This window comes from Gallinula chloropus (assembly GCF_964237585.1).
Source record: "Gallinula chloropus genome assembly, chromosome: Z".
Lineage (NCBI taxonomy): Eukaryota > Metazoa > Chordata > Aves > Gruiformes > Rallidae > Gallinula > Gallinula chloropus.
In genome coordinates, this window is record NC_140089.1 from 8,803,967 (window position 1) to 8,819,194 (window position 15,228).

At 41.3% G+C, this 15,228-nt stretch overlaps 1 protein-coding gene across 1 annotated transcript in view; it reads right to left on the reverse strand.

The window, feature by feature from the left end:
• The window catches only part of MSH3 (mutS homolog 3), a gene marked incomplete at its 5' end in the record, with an annotated part of 111,482 nt that overhangs the window by 68,440 nt on the left and 27,814 nt on the right, over window positions 1–15,228 (reverse strand). The window contains one exon of the mRNA XM_084278982.1: window positions 23–135. Within this exon, the coding sequence (XP_084135108.1) occupies window positions 23–135 (113 nt within the window). The remainder of the gene's footprint in view (window positions 1–22; window positions 136–15,228) is intronic.

Sequence of the window (15,228 nt, forward strand, 5' to 3'; positions counted from 1 at the left end):
TGTAAAAATCTGAACAAGATACCTGTAGTATCAGGCACTTCTTTTGTGTAAAAATCAGTGATCAGCTGGAAAGCATGGCTGTATTCAAAATGAAGTTTTCCCATCCTTTCTATCCTGATTCGGTCATCCCGTAACCTGCAAAGAAAAAATAATGGACTTTTGAGTATTTATGCTTCCTTCATGAAGAACACTTATTACAAAAGTGTACTTTCTTTTCTCTTTCATTTGTTAAGAATTGAATGGTTAAAAAATGAAGAGATGAGTTATTTGTGTGGGCTGGAAACATTTAGAATCTAAGTGTGATTTTTTTTTTTTCAAAAAGCTTTCTTCTTTCCATTGTAAAAGTGCAAACAAAACCCAAACAGCAACAGCAAGCAAGCCCAGAAGAGACTTCAAGAGGTTGTCTAGTACACCTGCAACATAGATGTAAATGTTTTCATCAAACATTACAAGTATTTGCCTTATCTATTCTTAAAGACTGAGTAAACAATAAAGCAATTACCCTGTGCTATGTATTACCACATTTCATTATCCTTTAAAGGCTTTGTTGTATGCTGTACAACTCACTGCAACATTAACCTACAACCTTTTCCTTTATAAAGCTGAAATAAAGTATTCTTGTCCTTTTGTAACTATTTGAAGATTCTCATCTTCCTTGTACTAAAGGAGGTGATTTCTTGGTTGTCAGGGAGTCATTAATGATGGCCCAATGCTCCCAACAAGCCAGCAGCTCCTGCCAGTTTCACAGTACCAGCAAATGTAGCAAACTTACTCTGTTCCAGCATTAAGCCAAATGAAACCCTCCCTGCCAGCAAATAACTGAGAATTACAGCAGTACAGGGTTTCAGCCAGTTTTGTGACCCATGAGAAATTAATCTAGCCTGTTTCCTGTGACCCCTGCTTCCACAGCCTGCTTATGAAAGTCAGTGGCAAAGCCCTTTATTCTTTGCAATGCACACTGTTGTGTGGTACCTGGGCTAGAGTGTCAAGCAGTACACCTGAGATGCCAAAATCTGACTCAGAGGAGAATATGTGTGTGCTTTTTACAAGATACAACCTTTCTACACTGGCTGATTTTCCTAACTGCTCACTGAAATGAAAAGTGGATGCTGCATTATCAATTTAATTTCTAGAGCTGGTAATTCAGCATTCAACAGATGTGCTGGTTAAAAACCAAAACAAAAATCATACACATTCCCCCTGTTAACACTGAGCCTAATTACACAGCTACAGAATAGCACTGAAGTGGCCAGTAGGAAGCTGACAGTAAAAGACATTTATAAAACATCTTGGCCTCAGAGTATCTGAGCATCATACTACCAGAGTATCAGAATATCATACTACCACTGGATGTGAATTAACCAAATAATTCCAGCACACTGGAATTATGCCAATGTGAGGGATTGTGTAGGTATTATAGGAAGGAAATTAATCAATACCCTTTTTACAGGGCTTTTTTATTTCAGCCAGCCAGGGTTTCTGCATTACATCGTACATATCTCCATCAGAAAGCATCAATATGTCTCTGAGGATCAAGTCTTAAAAATGAGAGATATTTTCCTATAACATGTAAAATAGCGACAAACTAACTGAGTATTAGAGGTCTTATTTTTCTTAGTACATCCTAGATGATCCCTTGCCTACTTCAAGTCCCTTAGTTTTAACTGACTGATCTAATTAAGCTTTTAGTCTTTAGATCCTCTGTGACTCTCTTCTGCCCCAATCATACTCTGAATGAGCAAACATTTTTGTAACAAATGGATTTCTGTAAAAGACAATTAGTCTGTGCTCCCCAACCTCCGATAGCAATCACCTATTGTCCTCCTTGCATTTCTCACTTGCTCTAACCTTCAGTAATAATCTGCTCTAACACATCCATCCATTCTGCTAAATTAGGATGGATAGTCACTACAGCTTTTTTCAAGAATACCACCTCAGCATTAAACTTTTTAAAACATGTTGTAGGGTATCTGGAGGTTAGCAGAGTACCAGCCTTTGAGCCAGTCCAACAAGACAGCAGGAATCTTTTTATAACAGGATTTTATTTTTCATTTCCACTTGTTTTCAAAACACTGCCTTCAGAAAAGCAAGGCCTAGCAAGGTCTGCAGAGCTAATTTTTAGAACCAAAGACAAAACAGGAGACTTTGGGGAGGTTAATTCATTGAATGATTCATGCCACACCTGCTTGTTTTTAAAGAGAGAAAAACTGGCATTTTCTTCAATGCATTTGTGATTTTCTTTCATTCCATAACCAGATGTATCCAGCTTCATAGCATCAACTTTGGCAAATTATACATACAATCAATATAACTTGAGTGACTTATACTGATACCTTTGTCCATCAACTATATATTGGTAGGAAATAGTTCTTCACATATTTTAATATACATATTCTAGATAAGGCATAATCAAACAAGTATCTGACATTTTGTCTATCTAAAAGTATGTCTGAAATTCTAGATAAAGCAAAAAAAAACTAGGTTACATATATCTATTCAACATGAAGAAAAATCTGCATTTTTATCAAGATGTATGAAAATAAAATTTTCTGCAGAAGGTTCTCATGTCTGTCCTTTGTTTAGCCAGATGATCACCCATAGGCCATTTTTCTGATTATAGCCAGAATGATATGTTGATGCTTATGTTGATGCTTTATCTCTCCAGCTACCAATGCCTATTTAAATCAGAAGTCAATTTGCCATCAACTTCTGTAAACATCATTCTTGTCAGAACATCTGCAATGAACTGCTGTGCAGCTCATCCAGTATTTTATTGATATCCTTTCTAGTACTTCTGAAAACAAGCAATCCCATAGTCCCATGATGCTGATAGGACTAGTCAGTGATGAAACTCAACTTTTCAAAGCCTTTTACATTCCTAGCACAAGTTTTTCTGGCTACTACCTTTAACTGGATATTGACCAGAGACACAGGTTTACACAGACACACACACAGTTTTGTGCAAATAACCTAATATATTAAGTCCATTTCTACCTATACTGTTCTATGATTCACTTACTACAGAGACTAATTTATCTGTCACCCTACAAGGAAAATAAAAGGATCAACATTATCCCTCTATTTATCTTACAATTCAATCCATGAACTTAAAGATTCATTGCTCTACAAGGTGCTGCAGGGAAAATATTCAAAAGAGATCATTAAACTTGGGTGGGATGGAGAGAAGGGGATCTCTTAAGACTAAAAAAATGCTAAAAGCAAGAAGAATATAGTTTGTATCAAGGCATGAAGTGCATAAAGATGTCCTGAAAAACAAACACATGCAAACTAAGTTTTCTTATATCTCAGGCAGCCTTCCTAAGGAAAGCAAATGACTCCAGAATTTTACTTTCCAACTAGTATTCTTCCCTGTCCGTTCCACATTAGGACTATTCATAGAACTATCTAAGGATGCTTTCAACAGAGCAGAAGAGTTCTAAATGCCCAGGTGTAAGACACTGGGCAAGGAAGGCAAGAGACGGACATGGCTGAGTCGAGACCTGCTGGTCAAACCAAAAAGCAAGATGGAATTACACAGGCAGTGGAAGCAGGCACAGGTATCCTGGGAAAAGTACAGGGATGTTGCCTGGTTCTGTAGGGAAGATGTCAGGATGGCCAAGGCATGGCTGGAGCTGAATTTAGCGAGGGATGCCAAGAAAAAACAGAAGGGCTTCTACAGGTTACGTCAACCAGAAAAGGAAGGTTAAAGAAAGTGTACTGCCCATGATGAGGAACAGTGGTGAACTGGTAACAACACATGAGGAAAAGGCTAAGGTTCTCAACTTTCTTGCCTTGGTCTTCACTGGTGACCTCTGCCCTCACCGCTCTCAAGTTGAGGGCCCACAAGACAGGGACTAAGGAGATGGGAGTCCCTCCCGCTGTAAGAGAAGATCAGGGTCGTGACTTGTGTTTCACACAGGTCTGTGAGACCTGATGCGTCCCAGAGTCCTGAAGGAATTGGTTGATGCAGTTGCCAAGCCACTCTCCAGGATATTTGAAAAGTCATAGCAGCCAGGTAAAGTCCCTAGTGACTGGAAGAGAAGAAACATCACAGCCATTTTTGAAAAGGGTAGGAAAGAGAACCCTAAGAACCACCACCCTGTCAGCCTCACCTTTGTGCCTGGGAAGATCGTGGAACAGATCCTCCTAGAAGCTATTCTGAGGCACATGGAGCCATGGATTCCAGCCAGCCACCACAGCTTTACTAGGGCAAGTCCTGCCTGACCAAACCAGTGGCTTTCTGCAATGGAGCAACTGCATCAGTGAACAAGGGAAGAGCTACTGATGCCTTCTATCTGGAATTCTGTAAGGCCATTGATACAGTCTCCCACAACATCCTTCTCTCTAAACTGGAGATGTGGATTTGATGGGTGGAATGTTCAGTGGATAAGGAATTGGCTGCATGGTCACATCTTGGGGGTGGTGGTCAATGGCTCCAAGTCCCGATGGAAGATGGTGACAAGAGGAGTTCCTCAAGGGTCTGTGCTGGGACCAGTGCTGTTTAATATCTTCATTAATGATACTGACAGTGGGACTGAGTGCACCCTCAGCAACTTTGCTGATGACACCCAGCTGCGTGGTGAGGTTAATGTGCCAGAGGGACAGGATGCCATCCAGGGAGACCTGGACAGGCTGGGGAAGTGGGCCCCGGTGAACCTCATGAGGTTCAACAAAGCCAAGTGCTGGGTCCTGCACCTGAGTCAGGGCAACCCCGTTATCCATACAGATTAGGAGATGATGTGCTAGAAAGCAGCCCTGAGGAAAAGGACTTAGGGGTGCTCGTGGATGAGAAGCTGGGCATGAGCCACCAATGTGCACTCACAGCCCAGAAGGACAACCCCATCCTGGGCTGCATCACAAGAAGTGTGGCCAGCAGATTGAGAGAGGGGATTCTGTCCCTCTGCTCTGCTCTGGTGATACCCCACCTGCAGTACTGCATCCAGCTTTGGACCCCTCAACACAAGGACATGGACCTGCTGGAGCATGTCCAGAGGAGGCCACAAAAATGATCAAAGGGCTGGAGCACCTCTGCTGTGAAGACAGGCTGAGAGAGTTGGGCTTGTTCAGTCTGGAGAAGAGAGGGGCCCGGGGGGACCTTATAGTGGCCTTCCAATACCAGAAAGACGCCTTTAAGAAAGCTGGGGAAGAACTGTTCCCAGGGACGTGAAGCAATAGGACAAGGGGTAATGGAAAAGGGGAGATTTTGCTTGGATATTTGGAAAAAGTTCTTCACTGTGAGGGTGGTGGATCACTGGCACAGGTTACCCACAGAGGTGGTGGAGGCCTCTTCCCCTGGAGACATTCAAGGTGAGGACTGATGGGCTCTGAGCAACTGGACATTGTAAAGATGTCCCTGCTCACTGGAGGGGGTTGGTCTAGATGGCCTTCAAAGGTCCCTTCCAGCCTAGCACATTCTATGGTTCTATTCAAACGCAAGAGTGCAGGCACCAATACTTTACTGTACATCCATATATCACAAGTTCATAAATGATACAGAATTTAGGAAGGGAAATCTCTGTTCCCACAACTTATTAAGAAGGTTTTAATTCTGATTCTAAGCACAGATTTATAAATGCAAAAAAAAATCTAATTAATTTTTCCTATACACTTTATTCAAACTGCTATTTTCTCTGCACTGCTCATAGTGCACTGTAATAGGATTACCAGTGTGTCATCATAGGGGAAAATGCCAACGCTGCCCAGCAGAGCAAGGTAACCTGAATGCATTAATCCTTTCAGAAATCCAAGTATACATAGTCATCTCCCCTTATTAGCATGCTCAACAGAAACTACATTTCCTTTATTTGTCACCATTGTGTTGCCTTTATTACACAGTTTCTTATAGCTCAGGATGTCTAGGTTTGAACTTGACTGTGAGAACTGGAAAACAATCCTCCTTCCTTTTTTGGCAAATCTTGGCATGGAGCTACAGTAGCTTCTCTGGCAAAGCCTCAATGACATTTCCAAGCAGCTGTTCTTCTGGCATTCAGTAAATATATTTTTATAACCAGAGCACAGCTTTTTTCTCCTGCCAGAGTAAAGTACTTTTCCACATTTTCTCTGAAAAACCTTCAGATACCAGAAACGGAGAGAATATTGTTGCAATGAAAATGGCAGCACAGTCACGTTCTTTGAGTATCTGCCACTCTCAGAGTGGTATAAACCACTGCTGCCTGTAATAATAATCATTACCACATGTATGTTATCAGTATACTACATACAACATATTACCCTATGAGACCTTCAGCTTGTCAAAGATCAAACTCCCTTACCCTTATTTGTGCTAGAAGCTGCTAGAAAGCCTAGAAGCAACTCTGACACAGTTTTTTAAAATACACACAGATATTTTACAAAAATATAATGCACACAAAGAAAAATCTTGCAGACAATGTCTTGCTTGTCCTTTACTATCTAAACTATCAACATTTCTCAGCATGCACATCCCAGTTTCCTTCTAGTCACCTTAGCAGAACCATTCCTGACAAGCACTCAAAATACATCTACAAGAGTCTAGGTCCAAGAAATTTGAAGAAAATACTATTTCAACTTTAGGAACTCAGATGGGAGTTGTCAAGGAAGTAGAGCGAACTATCATAAAAGCAAAGGGCAGAGGGTTAGGTAGGTACTAGATGACACTGTGCCTTCTGTAAGAACAAAACTAGGTACTACTGAACAAAACACAGACATAGTTGTGCTCCAGCAGCTACTGCTATTCTTGCTGGGCTTCAAAAAATTAAACAAACAAACAAAAAGCCCCAGAACAGCACCATCACAAACAAAATGTAGGAACATCTCACCTGGCATCTGCCATACTACATTAAAGCCAAGGAAATAGCGTTCATCCAGTTACACCCCAACATGGAAAATACCCCTTTCTGAATCAAAGCATGAGTGAGGAGAGAGTGACAATATAGCTCAAATCGTTCACTCATGATCACTTGGGATCACCCCTGTGGTTTGCCTCTTTTCTGCACATCATGAAGTTGACCACAAACAGGCTTATTTTGTGGTCTATGGATCTTTCTGCCCTGAATTTTCTGTAAGATTGGAATTTTCCGGGAGAATTAGCACAGACTTCCCCCCTACCCCCCAAAAGATGATTTCACTGTCAGAGAAGAGTTCCACAAGCTCCAGGTGCATGCTGTTCTGCAGTCCTTGAAACTCTCAGGGTTCAGGCACACAGCAGCATAACAATCAGGTTTAACAGTTCACAGCCATGAAGAGTTTCTCCAAAAGGACACCACGGACATGACCCTCACATGGTCCGAACATGACCCATAGACCTTGTAACATCTTTTTCTTATGATACAGAAAATCCTGATAAAACACTCTATCCTACCACAGCACCAAGGATTTTAAAGGAACAGAATGCTTTGAAGCTTGGTACTTCATTTCAAGATGTTAACTTTAAGTGGGAAGGAAGGAAGGACAGGAAATGTAAAAGCAAATGCAAGTATTTCTAAAACCCCAAGCAGACAATACATTTACAAAGATGAAAAATACATGGGTGACAGAAATTAATGAAGCTCCACATCTACAAGATATATATATATATCTCCTATATCCTAAAATCAGATATAAGAGATATATATATATATCCTATATCCTAAAATCAGATATAGAGGACTCCTCTGTGACTTCTTCTCTGCAGCTGGCTTAGAGTCAGTGAAAACACCTGAGCACCACATTGTGCTTTTGGGATCATTTTCAAATTCTGAACTACTGTCTCCCCCTTTTTTCTTCAAGAATGGATCATTACCTCTCTCTTCATTGCTCAGGTCTTTGCTGAGTACTGTACAACATGTTAATAATCTGTGTTCTTTTCCACCAGACAGGGTAATTTTCAGTATTTTCTTCACACACACGGTCTTAAAATTCATACAACAATGTACAGCTGGACAAGCATAACTTATATGAAGGGAGGGGATAAATACTGATTTAGGTCAAAGCTAACTGTTATAATTGTGTCTGGTCTCAATTAGTAGGTGCAAATGAACTTCCCCAGGGCTCAGTACTGGGAACAGTTCTCTTTAATATCTTCATCATTTATCTGGACAAGGAGAAGGAGAGCACCCTCAGTAAGTTCACAGATGACACAAAGTTGGGTGGGAGTATTGATCTGCTTGAGGGCAGGAAGGCCCTACAGAGGGATCCAGGAGGGCTGGATTGATGGGCCAAGGCCAATGGTGTGAGGTTCAACTAGGCCAAGTGCTGGATTCTGAATTTGGGTCACAACAACCCCACACACTGGCTTGGGGCAGAGTGGCTGGAAAGCTGACCAGCAGAAAAGGACCTAGAGATGTTGACTGACAGCCAGCTGACTGTGAGCCAGCAGTGTGTCCAGGTGGCCAAGAAGGCCAACAGCATCCTGGCCTGTATCAGGAATAGTGCAACCAGTAGTACTGGGGAAATGATTGTCCCCCATAGTCGCCACTGGTGAGGCTGCATCTCAAGTCCCACGTTCAGTTTAGGGCTCCTCAGAACAAGAGACACTGAGATGCTGGAGCATGTCCAAAGAAGGGCAACAAAGCTGGTGAAGGGCCTGGAGCACAAGTCTTACGAGGAGTGGCTGAGGGAAATGGGGCTGTTTAGCCTGGAGGAGGCTGAGGGGAGACCTGATCACTCTCTGCAACTCATTGAAAGGACGTTGTAGCCAGGTGGGCATTGGTCTCTTCTTCCAAGCAATAGAAAAAGAGGAAATGGCCTCAGGTTGCACCTGGGAAAGTTTAGACTAAGAAGTTTCTTCACTGGAAGTCTTGTCAAAACCTGGAACAGGCTTCTCAGGGAAGTGGTGGAGTCACCATCCCTATAAGTACTTAAAAGACATGCTGATGTGGTGTTTAGGGACATGACTTAGCTGTGGATTTGGCAGTGCAAAGATGACAGTCGGACTGGACGATCTTCACGGTCTTTTCCAACCTAAACAGTTCTATGCAGTTCTCTGCATGTCTACATCAACATAGCTACTCACTGTCATGGTACCACTCTCCTCACCTTATCCTTGCTTGCTTATTCCCACTGTTCACTCTGCAATAGCTGTGGAGCTTTTTTGACTGTGCACCAAGCACTTGGAGCACGCTATGACAGAAAAAAAGAATGGTGGAGAGAAGGGAAAAAAAAATTGTGCTGTCTTTAGCACAGTTAAATGTCTCACCAACAGTGGAGTGAAAAGATGGTAGACAGAGCAGAGTTCTAATGGAAACTGTGGCAAAAGCTTGTCACCAGATAGCTTTAGGAGCACTGGCTATTGTCTCAGGCTTGTATCACAGTTCTCTTCCAGCCCCTCCCTAGGGCCAGATGCTTTATTTCACTATTTGCAGCTGGTCAGTGTAAGGACTCACCCCTGAGAGACTTTCAGTGCCTTATCCTTCTGCCCCCCTCCCCCGTCCAAGTTTTCCTATTTTCACTGCTTAACACTTGATTTTTCTAAATGTCAGGAGTGATCACAGTGAGCAGACTGGGACCACGCAGAACCACCTCTAAAACTGCAGAAATCACCAAGGGGCCTCTGGAGGTCATGTTTTGCAGCCCTACACTTGAAGCAGGACCACCACCAACATCACACAGGTCGCCAGCATCACACAGGTCATTTCACTAAACCGTGCAGCATCTGTCACTGGTACAACAAAGGAGCTGACAGAAGTGAGAAGCAGGTTGTAAGAGCAAGTCCAAGGACAGACCAAAGTGAATTCTGAAATGCAGCACAAAAGAGAAGACGGTGGGATGGGAGCAGCCACAGCTGCAGGAGCTACACCCTGAGTTCCCACAGAGAACAGCACAAGGCAACGGCATAATATATCTGTTAATGTGGTCACAAGCTAAAAGGAAACACTGCAGCATGAAAAGCAACAGCTCCTTACTGTAACCATGACGAGGAGCCCAGTGCCAAGATTTTCCAGTACGTGACACGCACTAGAAACACACAGGGAACTGTTGTCTCTGGAAAGCACAACAAAACTGATGTTTAGGGAAAAGGAGGGAAGCAACGTCTGGGTCAAATAAAGAGTCTCATCTATATAACTATTTGGAAAAGAAAGCAGAAATGTAATCCAGGAATTATAGTGTCATTTTAATCTGCTTTTGATATATTTCCCCCACAAGCCAGCTATATTATTCCATACTGAATTATTTATTTTTACAAAGACAATGCACTGCTGCAAAACACTGTTGAATCTACTCATGCTAAGAAATACTTCAGATAATTTAATACTTGACTGTAAGACCTACAGCAACCATTTAATACTATTTAAAATGATCCTCTAACATAGTGATAATTGACTCTCAAAACTCCCCCTAAATTACCAAGGTCTTTTACCAAAAGGGACTTCTAAAAGAATGTCGACACAACCAGACAATACAGTGTCAGGCAGAAAAAATGAGCTTTGTATTACATATTGTGTAACTAAAATATTACAATCCTACCTTGCATCTTTAAATAAAACTTCAAGTGCCATAAACAAGAGCAGTAAATTGAATAGTGGGAAGAGAGTGACTAGATCTAAAAGACACCAAAGAATTTTGGACTAGCAGAATGAAGGAAAAGATGACAGGATAATACTGAAATAAAATGAGTTTTGAAACTCTCATACAAAAGTGTACCATGTATTTTGGACTATCACCTTGTTCCAAATGGCAGCTTTCCTACTACACCACTCTCAACCCCACACCTCCTTCACTGTGTTATACAACCTTCAAAAGTGAAATGTACTGCTCCTTGCTTCACAAGGTCACATGTTGTCTGATCATACTGGTGCTGATTGACAGGAACATGAAACTTGCACATTCTGAACAGCAAAAACTTTTGAGCGCAACGCAGTTTTCTTTGTTTCCCTTCTAATCTTTCTGGAAAGGCTTCCCACCTACCAGATCCTACAGTGAAGTCATAACCATTGTGCTTCTGTCAAATCACTGCCTTCTGTCATTAAAACTCACCACTGCTACCTCATTCCAGGATCAAGCTGATGAAGAAAAATTCAGTAAAGTACATCCTGTTCAAAGACCCATCTTCCCTAGCAGCAGAAGTACGGACCTGAATTCAGTCTGAACAACGTTAAGCTCAATGCTGAACAATGCTTCCCACCCAGTTTAATTATCTCCCTTTCCCTTACACTATGCCTGAGCAAAAACCTCTTAGGCATTTTTAGTTTAATAAATTTGAAATAGCACTGGCACTCAACACATTCAAAGCTATCAGGATCCTATACATACATATGCAAAACATTTAGTGCTTTGTCCAAGAAAGGAAAGTGTTTCCTAGGTGAGGCTGTTAAAATAAGTAAAAACTCAAAGCAGATGGCTACAATGCAACACACTTCTGGAAAGAATCTTGAATTCAAGTTAGTGACTTCAAAGGATTAAAGAGAACCCCTATCAAAGCAAAATGATGCAGAATGTATCAGCCACAAAAAATCCACTGTGTTTCTGAGGAGTGCTGCTCAGGTGATGGATAAAAGGATATGCTGCTAGCACAGATAGAGAGCATAAATAGGAAGCTGCATGGAAGTCATTGTCAGCTTATGAAACATCATTTCCAATGATTATATAAGAAATAATGGAGATAGTGACAGAGAGAGTCCATCCGTATATCTGTTATAAATCAATTTGAACTAACCTCCCACACTACCACCACAACTCTACCTGCCAAGAACTGTCAAAAACATAAATCCTGTTCTTTAATCAGCATGAGAATTGCTGTGGAAATTTACTAGGAGTGCTGAACATCCAATATGGACTACACTAAAGGAATATATTCCTTCTGCAAGCGCAAGCATAAAGGCCATACCTGGATTTTCCACCCACCAATGCACTGAAACCCCTGAAGTTAACAGCTCTGAGGGAGATATCTAACTCCTGTTCAGGCTCTTATAGACCTTCCTGTGGCCCATAAAGACACTGTATGCCCACTGCTTGGCTTTCAACTTTGTGTGAGAGAAGCTCAGAACCTTTTATAATAAACAAATGCTTACATATACATTATTAATAGAGCAGAAAGGAACTCGTATGAGAAGACAGGCTAGCTATTCTGTGGGGCTGGACTGCTGTACTAGAGGAAGAGACAAAATGTGGAGGGTTCCCTAGGGACAGCCTGAAGGAGGGAGAAGGCCAGGGAGCAGATGGTTATACTTTCCACACAGATGTCATGTGGGAATGGAAGAGCTGAAAAGCCTCCAGGAAGAATCTATCTGTGCCTTGTCTGCATTACAGAAAGTAATATTCTGTCCCCTGTCTGGAAACTGATCAGCAGTCAAAATTAGCTACATGTAACTAATTCTGCCCTCTGATCTGCAGATTCCTGTTCGCAGCTGGAGAGCATCTGATACTCCAAATAAACTAGTGGAAACTGGAAATTTTCTTCTTTCAGTTTACTAGGAGTACAGTTCACAGATCAGAGCAGAAACAATGGCCTAACATTGCTCCTTTGCATTTCTCAGCCAAGTTCCATCAGAAGAAGCTCAGTGGTTCTCAAAATGGCAGATGTCAACTAGCAACACATAGCTCAAAAAAAGCTGTGTTTCCAGAGCACATCATGGTCTCAGGTGATCTGCTTCCACAAAGTCTTTCTCACACATCTCAGAAACTCAAGATCTGTGCTCTGAGAGGTGGACGCTCTTTGGAAAGCTGAGGAACTTTCCATGCAGGAATTCTCTTAGTATTTTATATATAGAGGCCTTCAACCATTCTGTAGGTAGGAGAAGAAGAGATATGCCCTTCCCTATTCAATGGGCAAACTTCATATGCAACAGGAAGGGCAGAACATACTGTTTAAGCTGATTATCTAACCACATTTTTCAGCTGAGAGTGTGGCACAAAGCTTCTTATCTTATTTTTTGATTTCTGGCATGCATAGCTTGCTGTTCACATTTCATTCTCCTCTCACACCACTGACAACATGACTTGAACCAATGCCAACTGAAAAGATATGATAGATTATGTAACTACTCAGTCTACTAGGTTTTTCCCTTTTTTCCTTCCATTTGGAAGATCAGTGTTTGAGACACACCACACATTCAAAAACGTCTACACTACAAAAATAAAAATATTAAGCCACAGGACCTTGCAGCTGTTAGCATTTATAACTGCAGATGTGATTAGAGACCACAATAAAACACTCAACATTTAGGCTTCCCCATCCCAAAAATCAAACCTACTCGACTTTGAAAGTGCTTCAATAATTAAACTGAGTTTGCCTTTGCATGTGGCCTATACCTTGAAAGTCTTTTTAACCTTTTTCAAGGAAGATTCAGCTGTGTGCTGCTTCACTGTATTTCTGGTAATAATCCTACAACTTAGTATGGCTAGAAAAACATTTTGTCCCTGATATTCTTCCAAAAGGTCTTCATCTGAGACTCCAGTTCCAAACTCATAAAGGCATCCAGTGAGACATTACCTTCAAATCTAAAAACAATATACAAAGCTGTGCTCTATCTCCATCCTTTTTGTGGTCACTGCAGTTACTCTCCTTTGCTGCTGCCAAGCTGCAACAGAACCCCAGTTTTCACTGCATTCTGCCTCTCCCAGGAGTGACCAACACTTGCCCTGCACTCTGGAGCAAAACTTTGTAACTTCATCTTTTCAGTTACCCAGTGAAAACAGGATGGCATTTAATGATGGAGAGGAGGGAGTTGAATATAACAACAAATCTAAGTGTAGACTGAGCAAGAAGTCCCCAAGGAAATAATCTGAATGAAAGCCAAAAAAGCAGGAACCTTTACTGTTACAGTTCTTAGTTTGAGAATGAGTATCACATTCATTCTCCACACCAAAACCAAAAGAGACTTGAGGGTTTTGTTCACATGTGCTAACAGCAAGTAGGATATTCATTTTTAATAATTTTAACTCAAACCAAAATGTGTCTCTCATATATTAAAGCAAGAAATGCTATACAAAGCATTCAAGAAGTCTGGAGACTGTGTTATTCCCCAGGAAGGCCAAACCCTGGTTTCTGGAAAAAAGAAAGCTGCTGAGTTTGGTCGAGATTTGTCTTGCACAGGCCCAGTGGAAAGTACAGTATCACCACAAAAGGAGGCCAGTCACTGCTCCACTGCTAACTGAGCACAAGAACAACAGGTTCTCCGTGATCAAGGGGACCTTTGCAGGTCCGAACTTTCTCACAAAAGGAAAACTGAAACACAGAATGGCTCCACGAGGATCTTCCTGTACCTGGGAGGAATAACATCCAAGCTTGGGAACAAGCACAATAAACCCAGTGGACAAAAGGTACCCTGCCCATTAGAGCATTTTTCTTGTGTGTAGTGAGATAAATGCAACTGTGCATCCAGCTTTAGTGACGTAGTGCTCCCCTCAGGGAATAAAGCTATCTGTCTATGCCATGTGTTAATTAGAAATGCAGCCTGCCTCCCTCTGAAGCAGCACATACCTACAGATACTGGTCACCCAATACACACAGAACTAAGAATCTATCATTTACATCTCACTGCTTGAGCAGAATTTGGCACAGGGAACTTCATCTCGCTTGGATAAAGAGCTTTACATGTTTTGTAATGTTTTTAATAAGAGGCTGCTGGACAGAAAACAGGAAACAGCTGGCTAGTCAATTACACTTTTAATTAATGTTTCCTTTGATAAGCTGATACAGATTTAAGAATCCATTAAATGTGATGAAATGAACTTGTTAATTTTTCAACAAATTATTTCAGGCTTTCCTGCGAGATGTACAAAGATGCTTAAACACTATGACATTTCTCATGCAATAAATACAAGAATGTAAATAATTATACCCTCTATATACAATTTTTTTTCACTGCCACATTCCTGTAACCGACTGGCACATTTTAACCACAAAAGGCTACTTAGCTTGATGGCACAGTCTATGAAAAGTTAATAAAAGTGAAAAAGCAGGGAAGTTATCTTTCCCATGGCTTAATTTAGTATGTAGCATACAGATACTGTACACTATGCATTTTTCATACTACTGCTTTGCTAGGATTTATGATCAATGAGCCAGCAGCAAAAAGCTATTTAAATTATTTTACAAATGGAAAATACATTTGAAGGAATGCATTTGAAGGTATGCCTTCATCTGTTTTGATGAAGGCAGCCTAGGCTTAATGGTATGCTTTTTAAGAAAAAAAAAATAGCAGATCATGATTCGAAATTGAAACTCAATTTATCTCATGTTTGCACTTCGGAGGCCTTGATTTCAATGAACACTCTCTTCAGCAATGTTCCTGCCCAAAATACAATTTTTATTACCACAAGGCTGTACAC